Genomic DNA, 22,230 nt, shown 5'->3' on the forward strand with positions numbered 1-22,230 from the left:
CGGTACGGTACAGGGGTATTTTCTGTACGGGCCTTAAAGTCTAATATGGGCTCAGGCTAGGGTTAGTATAAATAGTATGTTGTAACCCTATTTTTCAGAGCTGAATAAAGAAATCTCCGCTTCGCTCTCGTGGACGTAGGCACACCGCTGAACCACGTAAAATTCTTGTGTTGATTTTCGTTTTCATCTCTTTAATATTGCGCATAAAATCTAACAATAGTCATGGTAGCTTCCTCACTTTTTGGCGTTGGAAAGAAGTCACAGTGTGAAATAAAGGAGATAGTACTGGGAAATTTTCTGTTGCAATTGATTTGTATCAAAATTGTCCTATACTTGTAGATGTGATTACTATACACATCCAAGATGCACTTTTCTATGTTATTTTCTGATAATATAGTTTCAATTCGTGTACTGATGATATAGTTTTAATTCATGTCCTGATAATAAAGTTCTAGTTCCTTTAGAAGTTCAGTTGTGCTTGGAACAACAATGTTGGGGAATCAAATTATAGCAGTATGTTGACTGAAGGGTGATTGTTTATGTGCTGTAGTTCGAGTATTTCTAAGAAAGGGAGATATGGAGGGAATGTAATGTGTAAAGATATATTGCGTGTTAGATGAAACAGATAAATGCTTTAAATATCCCGAAGATTCGATTTTTCTTGGACCTCATAGAAGAGATAGTTTTGGATTTAGCACCAGTGATAAGTTTCTCTCCATTATCCATTGGTTATGAAACACATGAATTTGCAAATGCAAACTGAAAGATGGGGAACTTTACCATGTATGTTTTTTGGTAACGATTCAGCTTGTCAGAAGCACCTCTTGAAACATTTTGTCAGGGGTTCAGAAATGATCATACCATATGGGCTTGGTTGGGGGACTGTTTTTTGTTCATTTGGATATTCTTGAGCATCATTTCATAAAGGAGTAATTATTTGTCTGTGTTGTCACTGGTACTGGGGGCACTCCAACAAACTGCTTCCAGTTTTTCTTATTATATTCCTTCTGTATCATGGTCAACTGACATCAGTCAGTTTTGTAGAACTTCCTTTGTATCACAATGTAACACTCACCCATTTAATGTCTGGCTACACATCTATAGGATACAAATTGACACAATTAATTTTAATTTTCAGGTGGAAAGTATAGTTCTAAGCATCATATCGATGCTTTCAAGTCCTAATGATGAATCTCCTGCAAATGTTGAAGCTGCTGTAAGTGTCAATACATCTGATGATTGCTCTTATGATTATTTTCATCGCTGAATTTAATTGTATTTATGCCATCTTTGTGCTTATCTCTCTCTCTCTCTCTATTTATTTTTTCCTAAGACAATTTTTCTTCCCCCCCACCCTTTCCTTTTTCCTATTAGTACGATAATTTTGTAAATTAATGTTCCTTTCATTAAATATCAATCTAAGAGGAGCCTAAAATTGATTTTATTGGAAGAGTCACAATAAGAAAGTTAACTTGTAAGATGTTCACAGATGTTGCTTTCTTCTTGGAAGCAGCTGGTAGGAGGAGCAGTGGGGCAAGCCAAGCCTAGCAGGGTTGGCCTGCGAGCTTTTCTAATCTTTTCTTGAGACTAAATTTAATAAAAAAACATAGAAAAAATTGACTACAGTTTAAAATTAAGGAAATTTAATGTAATTAAATAAGAAAATACTACGAACCTGCCCATGGCTCGAGCTCTCAGGATCCGGCCCATGAGCTGGTCCACTGAGCAGTTGGGTCACCCTGTCCCATTGCCACCATTAGTAGCTGGTCATCTCAGACTCTCAACTCTCTTTGAAATGAAATTCTTTGTTAAGAAATAATATATTCTGGTTTGATCATGAAATTGTTCACTCATTTCAACTATCCATTTCTTTTTCTTGATATATGCTGTGGATATAACTTGAACACGATTACTCATAAAACCTACTTCATTTCATGACCATTGGTGTTCCTATTTGTGAATTTTGGAGATTCAGGTCCTTGTGCTTGTTAATTTGTATTGCTTGGTTTGATAATCCAATATAGGTCTCCGTGATGCTTTGTTGTCAATAGCTTCTCTATCTTGGAGCTTTTTTCTTTTTTGGCTTTTGACGAGTTGCTCTCCTCTTTCGTGATGAAATATGGAAGTCGTAGCATTTTTGACAGTTAGACACGCACTTTTCTTCAACCATTGTGATAATCTATGAAAATGAAGTTTTATCTGGTTAAGTAACTATGAAAATGAGGTTTTATCTGGTTAAGTAACTAAAACGGAAGTATTCTGTGATGGTATGGATGTGCATTCTCGAGTTCATTTCTCCTTTCATACTCACTTCCTAAGTGGATCTTTGATTTCCCATTTTGCTTTGTCGATTGATTACTGCAGAAGGAATGGAGAGAACAGAGGGACAATTTCAAGAAAAAAGTTAGTCAATGTGTAAGACGGTCACAAGAAATGATGTAAACTTTTGCCCCTATGCTGCTCAGGCATTTTCTTAGAACATATAAACTGAAGAACTGGTTTTCTTTTTTGGGTACCAAATGGTACAAACATTGTAATTCTCTAATGATAATATCTTATGTTTTCTCAATGCCTCGTTTGTTTATTGCACATCTTTTGGCACATAATGACATTAGCTTGACTGGGCATATGTTTTGACTAACTTGCTCTTCTGCTGCTTGACATTTACCTGTTAAATTTGCCTTTTGTCAATTGTCAATACTAAAAGCCCTTCATGGGGTGGTCGAGTTGATGGAGTAGGCGAGTGCGGATGTCTTTGATCACGAGTTCGATTTTTCCAACCAATACTTTATCGGTCGAACTTGTCGCACCGAGTTCCCTTAGTGCGGTTTACCTGATTGGCGTGGTTTGCAAGCTATTGCATTAATTCGAGGGTTTACCTAGTGTGCACTTGAAGGGCAGCGGTTATAGGTTCTTTCGTCATTAAAAAAATAATAATAAAAAATTTGTTTATACTAAAGCAAAATCAAATAAATTGAAGCCATTCAAGAAGCCTCTCAAATGAAGAGTAAAATTTTACACAGTTTAAAAATATATATCAACCCAAAAGGTTCCTCAGAGCTTGTCCATGAAGATTGAAGTGTGCAAAAACTAAAAATATTGCATTTTACAAATAACTACTAGGAAAGATGAAAATTTCTTTTACTTGGACAATCTATACAACATGAAGATTGAAGTGTGCATAAACTAAAAGTATTGCATTTTACAATAACTACTAGCCGTGGCGGATTCAGGATTTTGAGTCAGCATGGGTGACCGTTGATCATCAATAGTTAGCTTAATAAAATATTATGAGCTCGTTTGATTTTTTTTTTCCTTTTTGGCAAAAAATGCATTTTGGAACATAGTGATTTGATAGAAAATACGTGGTTAAAAATAAGGAAATTTTTTGAATTTCATGTAATATTATTTTATTAAATAATATATGATTGAAAATAAATGAGAGAAAAATATATTATGAAATAAGTGGGAATCAAATAAGACCTAAAATTTAAACATAACAATTATTTTGTTGAATTTGAACGTATATAATTTTGTTAAAAGAATAAATCATATTCATCAAATGACATTATTGCCAAGTTTTATATAATTCAAAAGAAAAGCATAAGTTCAAATCTTTATTGTTGCCAGCTAAGATCTAATATATGTAAATTTGTTAAACATATTATCACAATTCAACAATCAGCATAATGGTCAAACCATTAATAATTCTAACAATAGCTCCAGGTTCGAATCCCCTCTTTCTCATTCCATTATTTTTTGGTAAAAATTGTAAAGCTAAAAAAAAGTGAACAATAAAAGTTGACTGATAAAGGATCGAACTTGGGACCTGCAAGATGCAAAAACCTGCTCTAACCAACTTAGCCAGAGGCAACATATGAATAAAAAATATAACCTAAAAAATTCATCTATTCTCAACAAAAAAAAATGGCTATCAGCAGATCCAGTACACTCGGCCGCGGGTGCTCCCCAGGTGCTGGATCTGCCAGTTACTACTAGGAAAGATGAAAATTTCTTTTACCTGGACAATCTATCTATTGTATAGAGCTTGTTTGAGCTTTATTTGTATTTTGAAATGGTATTTTGATAGACAATGCGTGGTTAAGAAATAAGAAAAATTTTCAATTTATTTATAATATTATTTTATTGAAAAAGGTGCAATTAAAAAGACGAAAGAAAAATGTTTTTGAAAATGTTGGGGACCAAACAAGGCGTAGTAAACCTTGAACAGAAATTTATTATTCAAATAAACATATTAGGACTAGAGTGTTTGCAAGAAGTGAAAATTACACCGATTTTGAAATGATCCGTCTATATTCCAGCGCGCCGATTTTTGGGCATGCTAGGTTAGAATATACAGGTGCGTATGCAACACCCTTTTTTCTTCTTTTTTTTCTTTTTTTTTTCCACATCCTATGTTTGGCAAATAGTTTATAAATTCAATTAAAATCAAACATTTGATTTTAAACCACATATGCATAATGTTAGTCATTTATTGTAAAATTCCGAAATTTTGTACCGTATGATACTCGGCATTTATGAAAACTTAAAAAAGTTTTTGATTTATTAGAATATTTTCCAAAGACTATTTCTATAAATAGCATTTTATGCATAATAGAGGATATTTAAATTTAGAGAAAAAAGTTTTATACGTTCCAACAATGCTCTCTGTTTTGATTCTTTATTTTGCTTTTCTCGAGAAATGTTTATTGATTTCTCTTTATATTTTATTTAACATAATTTTTTTAATACATCAATGGTCAATTAATTCAAATGTGATTTAAATAATTTAATGAATAGAGTAGTGAAATCTGTGAATTATTAAATGTAATAATTGTAAATTAAAAATTTGGAGATCCAAACTCATGGATTAGTTATTTGAATGATTACAACTGTACCTAGTACTACTGCTTAATAAATGAACTATATATTGTGTTAGTCATCCTCCAATCTAGTTGATGTCATTTGTTAAATCTAACGGATCTTCCCATGTGTCAATCGGATTTCCTATGTGGATCGTATTAGGTATCCACCCAAATTCATGTAAGCAAAGCTTGTTTGCAAAATAAGATCTAGGCCGTAAAAATCACATCTTATTGCTGAAAAAAGGCCACAGATTCCCAAAACAAACCCTAAAATCACCCCCAAATGAGACGTGAAATTCCCTTTGCAAATTTCTCTTTGACATGGATTTATTTCAAGCTCATATGATATGAAGGACAAATCGTTGTGTCTACGTGGCGAAATCGTTACAGTTACGACGTCTTGGACGGAGACAAATCCAGGAAGGAGATTTCTGGGGATGTAGCTTCTATGGTCATCTAGCCCCGTGCCACTAACACGTCAAACTAAACCTATCCATTGATTAACAAAGCTACATATACATTAAGTTTGAAATTCTTGTGAGGTGACTTTTTCAGATATTGATCTAGGGCTGGACATGATCAAGTTCGATTCTCTTATAATAGAATTGAATGAAACCCGAATTTTCAAAAATTTAGTAAGTGGAATCGGCAGATCTAAATTTAATTATGGAACAATTCAAGTTCGATTATGTTCGGTTTGGTTTGGCTCCATTAGGTTCTTGGGTTCCTTACAGTAATTAAATTTTTTAATATTTGCAACAACACTACATTAATATAACTAGTAACATGTTTGATTTTAACTCTCATAAAATAGCGTAGTTCAATCATGTGATATTTTTTGCGATATTTTTTGCGCCTTTCTTTGTTGAGTTTTTATAGATTTGACCGTTAAAAAAAAGAAAGATATCAAACTCACAATAATGAAGAGAGGCTCAGCCGAACTTGCAATTAGATTTTTTTAGAATAGCAGAAACGACATTACGGTAGAATAAGAGATTTGAGTAAAATGTAGATCAATTTAATTAAGTTGGGTTTGAGATGAAAATTAGAAATAGGAAAACCATATTTGAGTTTGTACTAAATTAATTGGTTAGCAAATTTATTTAGAGAAAATAAAATAATTTGACCTATTTAGATAAAAAAAAAATTAGAAAAATTCAGTTCTTGATTTAGAATTGAGAAGAAACCCAATTTGTCGATTTTCGATTCAGATACCCATTTCGGTATTTAACTTCGTCTGGTTTGAGTCTGGTTTGATCGACTTGAAAATTTTGTTCAGCCCTACATTGATCTTCATACTACTTTAAACAATAAATAACAGATTTTTACAGCACTTGGAATATCTAACTTATACCCGGTTGAGCCCCATTTTTCTCAAAAAATACATTTTAAAATAGTGTTATGTTGGAGAATGTGTGGTTAAAAAATAAAAAAATATTTTAGATTTACGTGTAATATTATTTTATTGAAAAATGTATAATTGAAATGATATCAAATTATTGTTGAAAAATGTATTTTGAGGAAAAAATGAGGCTCAAACAAGGGCTAATGTACACCAAGTATCTACAACTAGTCTAATTCAATAATTGATACTCGTGTATCTTAGTTTGGCTTTACCCAAAAAAAAGAAAAAAAAAAGAAAAAAAAAAGAAAAAAAAATATATATATATATATATATATATTCTCCTAATTGAATAGTAAAGCAAACTTATACGTGTGTATATATTTATCGTGAATGATTGGCCTATTATTCTAAAAAAAACACATGCACAAATCTCTAAGTGTGCGTTTTGTTCGTTGTTTTCAGTTTTCAATTTTGTAAAACACTCAATAAGCGTTTGATATGATATTTTCGAAAATACACCTTCGAAAAAAAGGTTGAACTTATAACATAAACACATTTTTGACTTTTGGAATGTCTCCATTACTGTCATGTTCTTTCTTTCTGACACACTATTTTGTTTTGGTACATATCCAATAGTGAGTTTATGCTCCAGTCCTTCATCTTTACCGAACTTGTTGAATTCATTTGACGTATATTCATCTTTATCGTTACTGATAGTTTTGATATTATAACCACTTTGCTTTTTGACGTAGCTTTTGAACCTTTTAAAAATCTCAAATACTTGGGATTTCTCATGCAAGAAATATACTCATGTCATTCTAGTGTAGTTATCAATGAAGAGAATCAAGTACCTGTTTTACTCGTATGACGGAGTATGCATCGGACCGCATACATCTGTATGTATCAGCTCCAATAGCTTTTTGGCTATCCAAGATTTTTCGGACGAAAATGGTTGACAGTGTTATTTCCCAAGCAAACATCCTTTACAAATTTCATTAATCTCTTTTATGACTGGTTAGTCTCTCATCATACTCTTTTGCTACAAGATCTTCAAACCGTAGAAGTGAAAATGTCCAAATCTTTTGTGCCATAGTCACGACTCATCCACTTGTATCGTCATTGCCACATTGGTTGTATATTTCTATTGGATTGGAAAGCATTTGTTCTCTTTCTTGTCATAGATCATGCAAGAATTTTCTTTAAAATGTAAACTGTATCCTTTTCTTCATCATCTTTCCTATTAATAGATTTTAATCTATTGTAGGGACTAAGAGAACTTCATTAATGCATCTCTTGCCCTTTTTTATATCAACGGAAATAATGCCTTTGCCTATTGCCTCTATGAAATTTTCATTGCCAATTTTTATTTTTGCCTTATTTTTATCAAGGCTGCAGAAAATATTTTTATCTTTTGTCATGTGGTTACTAAAGCCACTATCTGGATATCACGTATCCCGTCTATCATCAGATGCGTCTTCGGTGGAGGAATAAAATACACTTTCTTCTATATCCTTTTCTTTAGAGAAATTAACTTGATGGTTTTGTTTTAAACGACCAATTTTTTTATAGTTATGGTACCGTGGTTTTCCTTTACACCAATGTTCCTTCTCTAAATGACTTTTTTCTTTTACAAATACCACATGGAGAATATTTGCTACTTTTATCAATTTCTTTTCCTTGAATTTCTTTGTTTTTAAAATTATCTTTAGATTTTCTTCCATCTTATTTAGATTTCTGAAGTCGTATATTAACTTTAAATTGAAAAGTGTTTTCCTTGTCAATTTCATAACGCCTTTCTAATCATTTTTCACGTGCTTCTAGTAGGCTTTGTATGAAATAAATTTTAGGGACATAAAATATTATGAAGTAATTTAAATTGAAAATAGTTGAAGGAGGAAATTGTATTTCTTAAAATAGGATTTTAGAATATGGTAGGAGATTTTTACAATGGCAATGCTTTGGACTGATACACAATTGAAGTGACAACTGCTATTTATAGCATTCAAAAGTTGGTGGACTGTCTCTAGAATTTTTTTATTTCTACATTATTTTATTTTTCTTGGTCCTTAAGAAACTCTAGATAATTCTTGTAACCCTTGAATTCTTCTTGCTTTCGAAGTAGCTCTAGAGAATTCTAGAAATATGCAACAATAATTAATAATCTGATTGTACTCTTTAGTTGTGAAGGTTGGACCCTCTTACTTGATTGGCTGCACTTTGGGGCATCTCCTTGGTTTATGGTGGAATATTGGCTGCAATCCTCCGATCCTTAGACTTGATTTTTTGCCTTGGAATTTTTAGTCCTGGGAAACCATTTAACTTGCATTTGAACGTCTTCCTCGATGCTCCTTCAGTGCGAGAAGAAGAGGTTCCAAGTGTACTACTACCTATGAATGTTTTGCCTGATTGATTCACTACTATAACTTGAAACATGCAGTTGGTTTCTTCACAGCACAAGGTGGCGTCGAGTTGCCATTCATATTGTAGCTAGGGTCATGGAGAAAGCTTTTCAAGTATTATTCAATAGACTCATCATCAATATGCTACCTCTGACTGCATCACACGTTTTATTTGATCCCATAAGGAATTGCATATGCCTTTTATTTTCCATTCTTTTATTGACTTTCTTCAGTCCTCTACATATGTTGGTGAATGGATCCTGATAAAACGCTAATGCATCCCATAAAGCCTTCTTTTTGTTGAAATAGACAAAGATTGAATCTGAGTTTTGTCAATGTTCAACAATTTCTAGTTGAATTTGGTAAACTCTTGATTCATTGCCTTGTGAAAATCTATCATAGAGATCTTTCCATACTGATGATGTTGAGCCCATGTAGATCACGCTGGAAGCAATGTCTGGACTTACATAATTCGAGATCCATGATAATACCATGTGATCGATTGATTACCTGCAAGTGAACGGGAGCGCGAACAAGTAATAAAGTGGCGTGTAGAGTGTCGAACCCACGAGAATTATGTGTTTGATCGAGTTAAAGCTAATAATTCCCTTAATCGAATAGCAATGTCGAGTTGTAACTAACACTATTAAATCTATCAACTAAATAGAAAGCAAGTAAAAATTTATCAAATTTGCGAGAAGTATTGCTAAGATGTAGAATCCCCTTTGCTACTCCATTTTTAGTTCGACAATTTAGATTGACAATTTGAAATCATGTTTGTTGGTCAATGTTCCTATTTTAATTGGAAACCTCTCTCGATAGTTATCAAATATATTCCCCTCATACGACCTTCCTATCACTCGATGAAAGATGTGAACATGATAAATGCATTAAACGAGTTAGAACATCTTATAAAAACCATATGAAGTATAGAGGTATATTTTCATCCTCTATCGAACCTCACAATATTTATTATTTTGTGCTAATGATCCTATTGTCTCTCTTGATAACAACAAAATTCACAAACAATTCAACTAGTGGCCAATTAATTGAAAAGCATGAAAACGATAATAAACATCCAAACAATTAAACAAATTAACGTCAATTAAATTGTTCAAATTAAAAATTCATAACAAGGGTTCATCACATCTTAACAAATATGAAAAATTAGCCTAACATATTTAAATTACAAGAAATTATATATAAGTGAAAAGACATAACCCAGATTTTTAGTAAATTGAGAAGATGAAGACAAATCTTGAAATCTTGAATCTCTTCAATGGTTTCTTAATAAATCTCCACTTTTGCTCACTCTTCTTTGTCCAATACCAAGTTTGAATCTTCACTTGATTGAATTTTTGCAAGTCCTCTTCAATTCTCTCGCAAAAACATTGAATTCTCCTCCTTTGATGATGATAATCGATGAATATTGGAGTATGTTATGTATAAGAGAAAAGTATGAGAGCCCCCTTTGTGTATTCTCCTGTTGGGTATCTGTAGTGGTCGAAAATTGGTGAAAAATCACGTCCAAATTGGTTTCCAAAAAAGTTCCAATCGAATAAGGAAAGTTACACTTGCGCGCGGATTTTTTCTCTGCACAGCAGTCAGTATTTTGATCATAACTTTGTCTTCCGATATCTGTTGAGTTGATTCAAAATGCGTTGGAAAGATAACTAAAATGTCTACAATTTTCCTGAAACAGATATTTTCCAATTCGAACGTTTGCTATGCCAAAAATTGGTCGTAATTCTTGACTAAAAATCTGAAAAATATATCATGTAATTGGAAGTCGATTTATGGTAATATTCCATTCCTTTTTGACTTCTAATTGCATCCAATTGACTCTCATCAATCTTTAAAATATCTCTTATGGTCCAATTCAACCATTGAATATTTGCAATTCGGTCTTCAACTTTGTACTTCGTCATTTTTCACCGTTTTCACTTCTTTTTTTCGGTTTAACTTCCAACCATCGAGTTTTATCTAATAAATGAAATATACAACAAATGATGCTATAATTGCTCTAAAGAACTATTAAATGTCTATATTTTTAGGTCTACATAAGTGTATAAAATACACTTATCAAACACCCTCAAACTTAAACATTTGTTTGTCCTCAAACAAAATCATAACTTAACTTGACAAACACACAAACATGTAAAATATTTTGGTTGGATAATCTAGCTTTTTACATCGGGAATGGAGATCACCGTATTAAATTTACAAATTGCTTCAAAGTCACAACACCAAACCAATATCCATTTTTTTAAAGCAAAATCGACGTGTGTGTGTGTGTGTGTGTGTGTGTGTGTGAAGAATTAGGGAGACATTAATGATTTCACAAGTTGTTCCAATTTTCGATCCTCTATGGTCAAATTTATCATTTCATCTCTTGTAAGATTCACATACCCCCAAACTTATTTTTTTCACTCTTTCTCCAGTGTGTGATCTAAGATTGAGTTTTTCATTACTATCATCACCCTCTTCATTTTCGGTGGATGTCACTAGTTGCAAGTCAACACATCAATGAATAAGGATTCTCCAATTATTTGATTGCTTTGACCACAAGTGTTAGGATTTAACAAGGCATTTATTTATTTTTTTTGAACTCCCCTATAAGCTTTCTAGATTACCCATGTAGCAGGCTTTAGGCCAATGACTTCCAAGTCAGACGACTTTAGGATACCAGGTTTTTAAACATCCTTATAGGCTTAATAACTCGAGTCATAAAGGTTTCGAAGAGAACAATTATTATTATTTTTTTCAATGGCAACTTCATCTCTGTTTGCTTTCTAAATGACCCCTATAGCGAGCTTTAGGCCGATTACTCCTAAGTCAGATGATTTTAGGGTATCAGGTTTCAAGATACCCTTGCAGGTTTAATTACTCGAGTCATTAAGGCTTCAAAGAGAATTTTTAAATTCTAAAATATATGCCTTGATTAGTGCAATGTCTCTTATCATACACCTATTTAAGAAAACTGACCTCCAACTCAAGACTTTTACCCAAATTTATCTTGTTCACCTCAGACAATCCACACAATTTTTTTTTCACACAAGGAATCCCTGGCCACATCCGTATTTTCTTATAATAGTAAAATCACCACAAATTGCGCTAAATTTGGTCTAATAATAATTAGTTTAGTATAGTTTGGGTAAAGCATTTATGTCCAACTAAATCCACCGATACAAGAGCATGAAACAACTCATTTCATCATAATGTCAAACTCAATTCTGGTGCGCGTATAATATCAAGTTTTGCAAAGTTAAACTTCAATCACTCTAGCATGCAACATATCCACATTTCATAAATTAACAATAAATCTCAGTTTAGATCATCATTGTTGGTCATGCTATCCAACCTACACAAGCACGCAACCTAATAAAAAAAAATTTTTGTTGTTTTTTTTTTTTGGTTTTTTTAAGTAGTACTAAACAAACGCACCAAAACACACAAGCATACCAAAAAAAAAAACTCAATATTTTTTTTTTCACCCCTAAACTTGAACCCGACATTGTCCTCAATGTCATAAAGCAAAAGTAAGAGTCTATGGGAATGGGGAAGAAAAGGAAGAAAATACTCCCCGAAGTTTTTCGTTGAATAGGTGAGGCACTATGGATGACGGCTCGACAATCTCTGTCATCATATTTTTCCTTTAGTCTATGTTGGTTTGAGTGTTCCACAATGTCATGTTCCTGACATAGCAGTTCAAATCAAACATTAAAGTTCAAATAACCCAAAACATGTGTTACTTAGCCCAAACAATCAAAATACCAACAATAAATTAAATGGCCTAAGGGGAGTATTAAGGATGGCGATACCCTACAAATTAAAACGTGCCTAAATCTAATGTAACCTAGTAATCAAAACAAATCTATATGCTATGCGATGAAGAAAGCAAAATAAATAAAAGAGTTAGAAGTTGGATTGCCTCCCAATCAGCGCTTAATTTATAGTCTTTAGCTAGACTGTATGGATGAATTGATTACGGTAGCTTAAATATGTGTTTTGAGCTTTTACACTCCTTACAATTTTCGGCCTTGCATTCTCATTTTGCCCTCCAAACCTTGAACCCTCCATTCTTCCCTCGTCCAACGCTAACTAGATGTTTAGGCTTTGTCTCTATCGAGCATTGTTGCACCTTTGTAGCAATATACTTGCACTCTTCCTTAGCCTTTTTGCTGACCTCTTCATGTAATGGATTCTCGATAGTGTTGTAGATCTTGAACTTATCTTGCTTATCTTCCACTCTCAATGTCAATTCGCCACTTTCAAAGTCCATGACAGCTCCACTTGTTGATAGAAAGGATCTGCCCAAGATAAGTAACGCTGCATCCCATGGCTCCTCTATATCTAGGACAACAAAATCAATGGAGAATATAAATTTTCCTACTTTAATGAGCACGTTCTCAACCACTCCTCGTGGGTATTTAATTGATATGTCTGCCAATTGAAGGGAGATGGATGTGCCCTTTAGCTCTTCCAATCCTAATTTCCTGTATACAGATAAAGACATTAGGTTTATACTTGCTCTTGAGTCACATAAACAATTACAATTTGAATCATTCTCTATTGAGCAAGGTATTTTGAGACTCCCTGGATCTTGTAACTTAGGAGGTAATTTGTTATGCAGGATGGCACTACACTCCTCATTTAACTTGATGGTCTCAAAATTTGAAAACCTTCTCTTTTTGGATAGGATCTCCTTCAAAATTTTTGCATAGTTTGGTGTTTGAGATATAACTTCAATTAGTGGAATGTTAACATGAAGCTTCTTGAAGATATCCAAGAACCTTGCAAACTGTTCTTCCAACTTCATCTTTTGCAATCTCTGTGGAATAGGATAGGAGGCACATGAGGTTTGATAGGGACGGTTGTCTTAACCTATAGATTTTCTGACTCTTGATATGAAACTACTTTATCTGGCTGTTCAGATTTATCCACTTGCTCCTCATCTATGGAAGGTACCTTTTCATTTACTTTCACCCATCTTTCGACTGTGATTTCTAGAAGTTGAATCCCACTGCGTGTAGTGATTGCCCCAACCTCCTCATTCTCTACAACTTTTACTGCCATTACCTGCTGCTTAGGATTTATCTCAGTGTCACTAGGTAATGTTCTCGACAGTCTCTCTGAAAGTTCCTTGGCTATTTGTCCCATTTGATTCTCCAATTTTTTTATGACAGCACCCTGAACTTGCAAGCTCTTATCCGTTCTTTGCATGTGTTGAGTGGATATTTTTGCTAACTTAGTCACAAGATCTTCTAATGAAGACTTCTTCTCATTCTACTGAAACTCGGGTGGTGCGGTTTGCTGTGGCGCAATATGAGCTCTCTGATTATTACTCCATTGAAAACCTGGGTGATTTCTCCAGCCTGGGTAATATGTGTTAGGATTTGGATTGTGTTGTTGCCTTTGAAAATTCTGAGTGTAGTTCACGACTTCTATCGTCTGAGCAAAAGGAGATCCTACATTACAATCAACACTCTCGTGGTTCCCTCCACAATGTTTGCATTTCGATCCCACTATCTGGGCTACACTCATCTTATCTACCTTCTATGCCAATGATGTCAATTGTGCTGAAAGTACTGTTAAAGAATCAACTTCGAATACCCCAACAACTTTCCTTCCACTCGTTCTTTTAGTAGGTCAAAGTGCACTAGTAAATGTCAAATCTTCCATGATTTGGTAGACCTGGTCCGCGGTTCTTTTTGTGATAGAACCATCGCACACAGAGTCTACGTTAGCCCTGCTAATTGGGTTCAAACCAATGTAAAAGTATTGCACTTGAAGCCATTTCTGCAATTCGTGTTGTGGGCACTGGCGAAGTAAACCCTTGTATCTTTCCGAAGCCTCTGAATAGCATTCTGAGTCCATTTGCTAAAAAGTGGCGATCTCGTCCCTTAGCTTTGCAATCCTTTTTGGTGGGAAATATTTGCTAAGAAATTTCTGACTCAATTGGTTCCATGTTGTCTTTATTTGCGGTGGGCAAGTGTCTAACCATTCCTTTGCTGAATCCCTCAATGTGTATGGGAAGAGCCTTAGTCTAATTGCTTCGCTTGAAACCCCCAGATACTCAATTGTTGCGCACATGTCCAGAAAACTTAATATATCAGCGTTGGGATTCTCTGTAGCTTTCCCAAAAAATTGTAGCGCATTTTGGAACATGTTGATGACATCTGTCCTCAGGTGGAAGTTTGCCTGATCAAACACCGAATATACGATACTGGACTGGTTTTCCACTACCGGTGGAACTATATACTCTCCCATGAGCCTTGCATTTTCATTGACTGTAGCGATATTCGGTTATGCTACTCCTAGATTAGCCCCGATGGCTAATTGATTCGGATTTTCGTTTGCCATGTCTTCCTCTTTCTGTTCTTGATGTGTTTCAAGCTGTTATCTTCTTCGAAAGTTGAATGTTCGTTCAATTTCTGGGTTAAATTGAGCAAGATCACCAGTTCTCGAACTTCGCATACAAAGTCTTGAAAAAGAAAGCAAGAAACACTGTAAAATTTTTCTAAATTAATGAACTAAACTAAAAATAAAAAAAAATTCAGATTAAAGTTAAAATTAACTAAAACTAGTCAAAAACAGTAGTCCCTGGCAACGGCGCCAAAACTTGATCGATTGATTACCCGCATGTGAAGGGAATCGTGAACAAATAATAAAGTGGTGTGTAGAGTGTCGAACCCATGAGAACTATGTGTTTGATCGAGTTAAAACTAATAATTCCCTTAATCGAATAATAAGTAAAAGTTTATCAAATTTGGGAGAAGTATTGTTAAGATGGGAAATCCCCCTTACTACTCCATTTTTAGTTCGACAATTTAAATTGACAATTTGAAATCATGCTTGTTGGTCAATGTTCCTATTTTAATTGAAAACCTCTCTCGATAATTATCAAATCTATTCCCCTCATGCGACCTTCCTATCCCTTGATGAAAGATGCGAACATGATAAATACATTAAACGAGCTAAAATATCTTATAAAAATCATATGAAGCATAGAGGTATATCTATATCCTCTATCGAACCTTACAATATTTATTATTTTGTGCTAATGATCCTATTATCTCTCTCGATAACAACAAAATTCACAAACAATTTAACTAGTGGCTAATTAATTGAAAAGCATGAAAACGATAATAAACATCCAAACAATTAAACAAATTAACGTCAATTAAATTATTCAAATTAAAAATTCATAACAAGGGTTCATCAAATCCTAACAAATATGAAAAATTAGCTTAACATATTTAAATTACAAGAAATCATATATAAGTGGAAAGACATAACATAGATTTTTGATAAATTGAGAAGATGAAGACAAATATTGAAATCTTAAATCTCTTCAATGGTTTCTTAATAAATCTCCACTTGCGCTCTCTCTTCTTTGTCCAATACCAAGTTTGAATTTTCACTTGATTGAATTCTTGCAAGTCCCCTTCAATTCTCATTCAAAAACAATGAATTCTCCTATTTTGATGATGATAATTGATGAATATTGGAGTATGTTATGTATAAGAGAAAAGTATGAGAGTCCCCTTTGTGTTTTCTCCGGTTGGGTATCTGTAGTGGTCGAAAATTGGTGAAAAATCACGTCCAAATTGGTTTCCAAAAGAGCTCCAATCGAATAAAGAAAGTTACACTCGCGTGCATATTTTTTGTCTTTGCACAGCAGTCAGTATTTTGATTACCCGTAAGTGGACAGGATCGTGAACAAATAATATAATAGTGTGTAGAGTGTCGAACCCACGAGAACTATGTGTTTGATTGAGTTAAATCTAATAATTCCCTTAATTGAATAGCAAGGTCTAGTTGTGACTAAACAATATTAAATCTAACAACTAAGTTGAAAACTAAGTAAAAATTTATCAAATTCGCGAGAAATATTGTTAAGATGTGGAATCCCCCTTACTACTCCATTTTAGTTCGACAATTTAAATTGACAATTTGAAATCATGCTTGTTGGTTAATGTTCCTATTTTAATTGAAAACCTCTCGATAGTTATCAAATCTATTCCCCTCATACGACCTTCCTATCACTCGATGAAGATGCGAACATGATAAATGCATTAAACAAGCTAGAATATCTTATAAAAACCATATGAAGTATAGATGTATATCTCTATCCTCTATCGAACCTCACAAGATTTATTATTTTGTGCTAATGATCCTATTGTCTCTCTCGATAACAACAAAATTCACAAACAATTCAACTAGTGGCCAATTAATTGAAAAGCATGAAAACGATAATAAACATCCAAACAATTAAACAAATTAACGTCAATTAAATTATTCAAATTAAAAATTCATAACAAGGGTTCATCACATCCTAACAAATATGAAAAATTAGCTTAACATATTTAAATTACAAGAAATCATATATAAGTGCAAAGACATAACCCGAATTTTTGATAAATTGAGAAGATGAAGACAAATCTTGAAATCTTGAATCTCTTCAATGGTTTCTTAATAAATCTCCACTTGCGCTCTCTCTTCTTTGTCGAATACCAAGTTTGATCTTCATTTGATTGAATTCTTGCAAGTCCTCTTCAATTCTCTTACAAAAATAATGAATTTTCCTCATTTGATGATGATAATTGATGAATATTGGAGTATATTATGTATAAGAGAAAAGTATGAGAGCCCCCTTTATGTATTTTCCTGTTGGTTATCTTTAGTGGTCAAAAATTGGTGAAAAATCACGTTCAAATTGGTTTTCAAAAGAGTTCCAATCGAATAAGGAAAATTACACTCGCACGCGAATTTTTTGTCTCTGCACAGCAGTCAGTATTTTGATCATAACTGTCTCTCGATATCCGATTGCGTTGATTTAAAATGAGTTGGAAAGCTAACTAAAAGGGTTACAATTTTCCTAGAAATAGATAATTTTCAATTCGAATGTTTACTATGCCAAAAATTGGTCGCAATTCTTGACTAAAAATCTGAAAAATATATCATGTAATTGGAAGTCGATTTATGGTAATATTCTGATGATATTCCATTCCTTTTTGACTTCTAATTGCATCAAATTGACTCCCATCAATCTTTAAAATATCTCTTATGGTCCAATTCAACCATTGGATATTTGCAATTTGGTCTTCAATTTTCTACTACGCCATTTTTAACCGTTTTTCACTTCTTTCTTTCGGTTTAACTTCCAACCAAAATAGTTTTACCTAATAAATGAAATATACAACAAATTAGGCTATAATTGCTTTAAAAAACTATTAAATGTCTATATTTTTAGGTTTACGTAAGTGTATAAAATACACTTATCAAACACCCCGAAACTTAAATATTTGTTTGTTCTCAAATAAAATCATAACTTGACTTAACAAACACACAAACATGTAAAATATTTTGGTTGGATAATCTAGCTTCTTACATCGGGAATGGAGATCCCCGAATTAAATTTACAAACTGCTTCAAAGTTACAATACCAAACCAATATCCATTTTTTTAATGCAAAATCGACGTGTGTGTAAAGAACTAGGTAGACATTAATGACTTCACAAGTTATTCCAATTTCCGACCCTCTATGGTCAAATTTATTCCTTCTTCTCTCGTAAGATTCATATACGCCCAACCTTATTTTTTTCACTCTTTCTCCAGCGTGTAATCTAAGATTGAGTTTTTCATTACTATCCTCACCCTCTCCAATTTCGATAGATCTCACTAGTTGCAAGTCAACACATCAATGAATAAGGATTCTCCAATTATTTGATTGCTTTGACTGCAAGACTCAACTAGACTAATTACCCTTCATCGAAAGTCAAATTCCCTCGAACAAGTATTAGGACTTAACAAGGCTAATGCATTTTTATTTATTATTATTTTTTTTAACTACCCTTTAAACTCTCTAGATGACCCATATAGCAGGTTTTAGGCCGATAACTCCCAAGTCAGACAACTTTAGGGCACCAGGTTTTTAAACACCCTTATAGGCTTAATAACTCGAGTAAAAAAAGGCTTCGAAGAGAATAATTATTTATTTTTTCAATGACAACTTCATCTCTGATTGTTTTCTAAATGACCGTTGTAGCGAGCTTTAGATCGATGACTCCCAAGTCAAATGACTTTAGGGCATCAGGTTTTAAGATACCCTCACAGACTTAATTGCTCGAGTCATAAATGCTTTAAAGAGAAATTTTAAATTTTAAAATATATGCCTTGTTTAGTGCAATGCCCCTTATCATACACCTATTCAAAAAAAACTAACCTCCAACTCAAGATTTTCATCCAATTTTATCCTGTTCATCTCAGACAATCCACACAATTTGTTTCCACTCAAGGAATCCACATTCACATCTGCACCTACCTACAATAGTAACATCACCCCCAAACTGTGCTAAATTTGGTCTAAAGATAATTAGTTTAGTATGGTTTGGGTAAAGCATCTATGTCCAACTAAATCAACCTATCAAGAGTATGAAACAACTCATTTCATCATAATGTTAAACTCAATTCTAGTGCATGTATAATATCAAGTTTTGCAATGTTAAACTTCAATCAATCTAGCATGCAACATATCCACAGTTCATACATTAACACTAAATCTTAATTTAGATCATCATTGCCGGCCAAGCTATCCAATCCACACAAGCACGCAACCTAAAAATAATTGTGTTTTTTTTAAGTAGTATTAAACAAACGCACGAAAACATATAAGCATAAAAAAAAACTCAATGTTTTTTTCAAACAAACTTGAACCTGATATTGTCCTCAATATCATAAAGCAAAAGTAAGAGTATAAGGGAATAGGGAAGAAAATACTCTCCGAAGTTTTCTGTTGAATAAGTGAGGCACTATGGATGACGGCTCGACAATCTCTATCATCATATTTCTCCTTTGGTCTATGTTGGTTTGAGTGTTCCATGATGTTATGTTCCTAACATAGCAGTTAAATCAAACATTAAAAATCAAATAACCTAAAACATGTGTTACTTAGTCCAAACAATCAAAATACCAACAATAAATTCAATGGCCTAAATGGAGTATTAAAGATGGTGGTACCCTACAAATTAAAATGTGCCTAAATCTAAAGCAACCAAATAATCAAAATAAATCTATATGCTATGTGATGCAGAGAGCAAAATAAATAAAAGGGTTAGAAGATTGGGTTGTCTCCCAATAAGCGCTTAATTTATAGTCTTTAGCTAGACTGTACGGAGGAAATGATCAGTGTGGTTTAAACATGTATCTTGAGTTTTTGCACTCCTTGCAATTTTCGGCTTTGCATCCTCGTTTTGCCTTCCAAATCTTGAACCCTCTGTTCCTCTCACGTCCAAGGCTTCCTAAATTTTTAGGCTTTGTCTCCTTCGAGCCTTGTTGCACCTTTGCAGCAATATAATTGCACTCCTTCTTAGCTTTTTTATTGATCTCTCTATGTACTGGATTCTCGATAGTGTTGTAGATCTTAAACTTCTCTTGTTTAGCTTCATCTCTCAATGTTAGTTCATCACTTTCAAAGTCCATGACAGCTCGACTTGTTGATAGGAAGGATCTGCCCAAGATAAGTAATGCTGCATCCCATGGCTCCTCTATATCTAGGACAACAAAATCAATGAGAAATATGAAGTTGCCCACTTTAATGAGCACGTTCTCAACCACTCCTCGTGGGTATTTAATTGATATGTCTGCTAATTGAAGGGAGATAGATGTGTCCTTAAGCTCTTCCAATCCTAATTCCCTGTATATAGAGAAGGGCATTAGGTTTATACTTGCTCCCCAGTTACATAAACAATTAAATTTTGAACCATTCCTTATTGAGCAAGATATTTTGAGACTCCTTGGATCTTGTAACTTAGGAGGTAATTTATTCTGCAATATGGCAATACACCCCTCATTTAACTTGATGGTCTCGAAATCTGTAAGCCTTCTCTTTTTAGATAGAATCTCCTTCAGAAAATTTGCATAGTTTGATATTTGAGATATAACTTCAATTAGTGGAATGTTAACATGAAGCTTCTTGAAGATATCCAAGAACCTTGCAAACTGTTCTTCCAACTTCATCTTTTGCAATCTCCGTGGAAATGGGACAGGAGGCACACGAGGTTTGATAGGGGCGGTTGTCTTAACCTGTAGATTTTTTGACTCTTGATATGGAACTACTTTACCTGGCTGTTCAGATTTGTCCACTTGCTCCTCATCTATAGAAGGGACATTTTCATTTACTTTCACCTATCTTTCGACTGCGATTTCTGGAAGTTGAACCTACTACGTATAGTGATTGTCCCAACCTCTTCATTCTCTACAACTTTTACTGCCATTACCTGCTGCTTATGATTTATCTCAGTGTCTCTTGGCAAAACTTCTTGTTGTCTTTCTAATAGTGCTTTTGCTATTTGCTCCATTTGATTCTCCAAATTTTTTTATGGCAGCACCCTGAACTTGCAAGCTCTTATCCGTTCTCTACATGTGTTGAGTGGATATTTCTGCTAACTTAGTCACAAGATCTTCAAACGAAGACTTTTTCTCATTTTGCTAAAAACCTGGCAGTGTAGTCTGCTGTGACGCAATTTGAGGTCCCTTTTTGTTGCTCCATTGAAAACCTGGGTGATTTCTCCAGCTTGGATAATATGTTTTAGGATTTTGGATTGTGTTGTTGCCTTTGAAAATTCTGAGTGTAGTTCACGTCTTCTACCGTCTGAGCAAAAGGAAATCCTACGTTACAATCAACACTCTCATGGCTTCCTCCACAATGTTTGCATTTCGGTCCCACTGTCTAGGCTACACTCATCTGATCTACTTTATGTGCCAATAATGCCAATTGTGCTGAAAGTGCTGTTAATGAATCAACTTCGAATATCCCAGCAGCTTTCTTTCCAGTCATCCTTTCAGTAGGCCAAAGTGCACTGGTGAATGCAAAATCTTCCATGATTTGATAGACCTGGTCCGCGGTTCTTTTTGTGATAGAACCATCGTACGTAGAGTCTACGTTAGCCCTGCTAATCGGGTTCAAACCAATGTAAAAGTATTGCATTTGAAGCCACTTCTGCAGTCTGTGTTGTGGACACTGGCGAAGTAAACCCTTGCATCATTCCCAAGCCTCTGAATAGCATTCTGAGTCCATTTGCTGAAAAGTGGTGATCTCATCCCTTAAATAAACATCCAAGCAATTAAACAAATTAACGTCAATTAGATTATTCAAATTGAAAATTCATAACAAGGGTTCATCACATCCTAGCAAATATAAAAAATTAGCCTAACATATTTAAATTACAAAAAATAATATATAAGTGGAAAGATATAACCCAGATTTTTGATAAATTGAGAAGATGAAGACAAATATTGAAATCTTGAATCTCTTCAATGGTTTCTTAATAAATCTCTACTTGCGCTCTCTCTTCTTTGTCCAATACCAAGTTTGAATCTTCACTTGATTGAATTCTTACAAGTCCCCTTTAATTCTCTCACAAAAATGATGAATTCTCCTTCTTTGATGATGTCAATTGATGAATATTGGAGTATGTTATGTATAAGAGAAAAGTATGAGAGCCCCCTTTGTGTATTCTCCTATTGGGTATCTGTAGTGATCGAAAATTGGTGAAAAATCACGTCCAAATTGGGTTCCAAAAGAGTTCCAATCGAATAAGGAAAGTTACACTCACGC

General features: G+C 33.8%; 1 protein-coding gene and 1 long non-coding RNA gene across 2 annotated transcripts; one reads left to right on the forward strand and one right to left on the reverse strand.

The window, feature by feature from the left end:
* The first annotated feature begins 6 nt into the window (after positions 1-6).
* LOC111405978 lies at positions 7-2,589 on the forward strand. Its single transcript, XR_002704912.1, has 2 exons — positions 7-1,216; positions 2,365-2,589. It is a non-coding gene; the product is annotated as an uncharacterized LOC111405978 (long non-coding RNA).
* Positions 2,590-12,657: 10,068 nt separating this feature from the next.
* On the reverse strand, positions 12,658-13,832 carry LOC111406722. The gene is made up of 2 exons (XM_023036101.1): positions 13,527-13,832; positions 12,658-13,440 (listed from the first exon to the last, which is right to left on the reverse strand). Exons 1-2 carry the CDS (start codon positions 13,830-13,832, stop codon positions 12,658-12,660), a joined length of 1,089 nt encoding a protein of 362 aa, XP_022891869.1.
* Positions 13,833-22,230: the final 8,398 nt, after the last annotated feature.

Source organism: Olea europaea, chromosome 12, assembly GCF_002742605.1.
Source record: "Olea europaea var. sylvestris chromosome 12, O_europaea_v1, whole genome shotgun sequence".
NCBI classification, from domain to species: Eukaryota; Viridiplantae; Streptophyta; class Magnoliopsida; order Lamiales; family Oleaceae; genus Olea; species Olea europaea.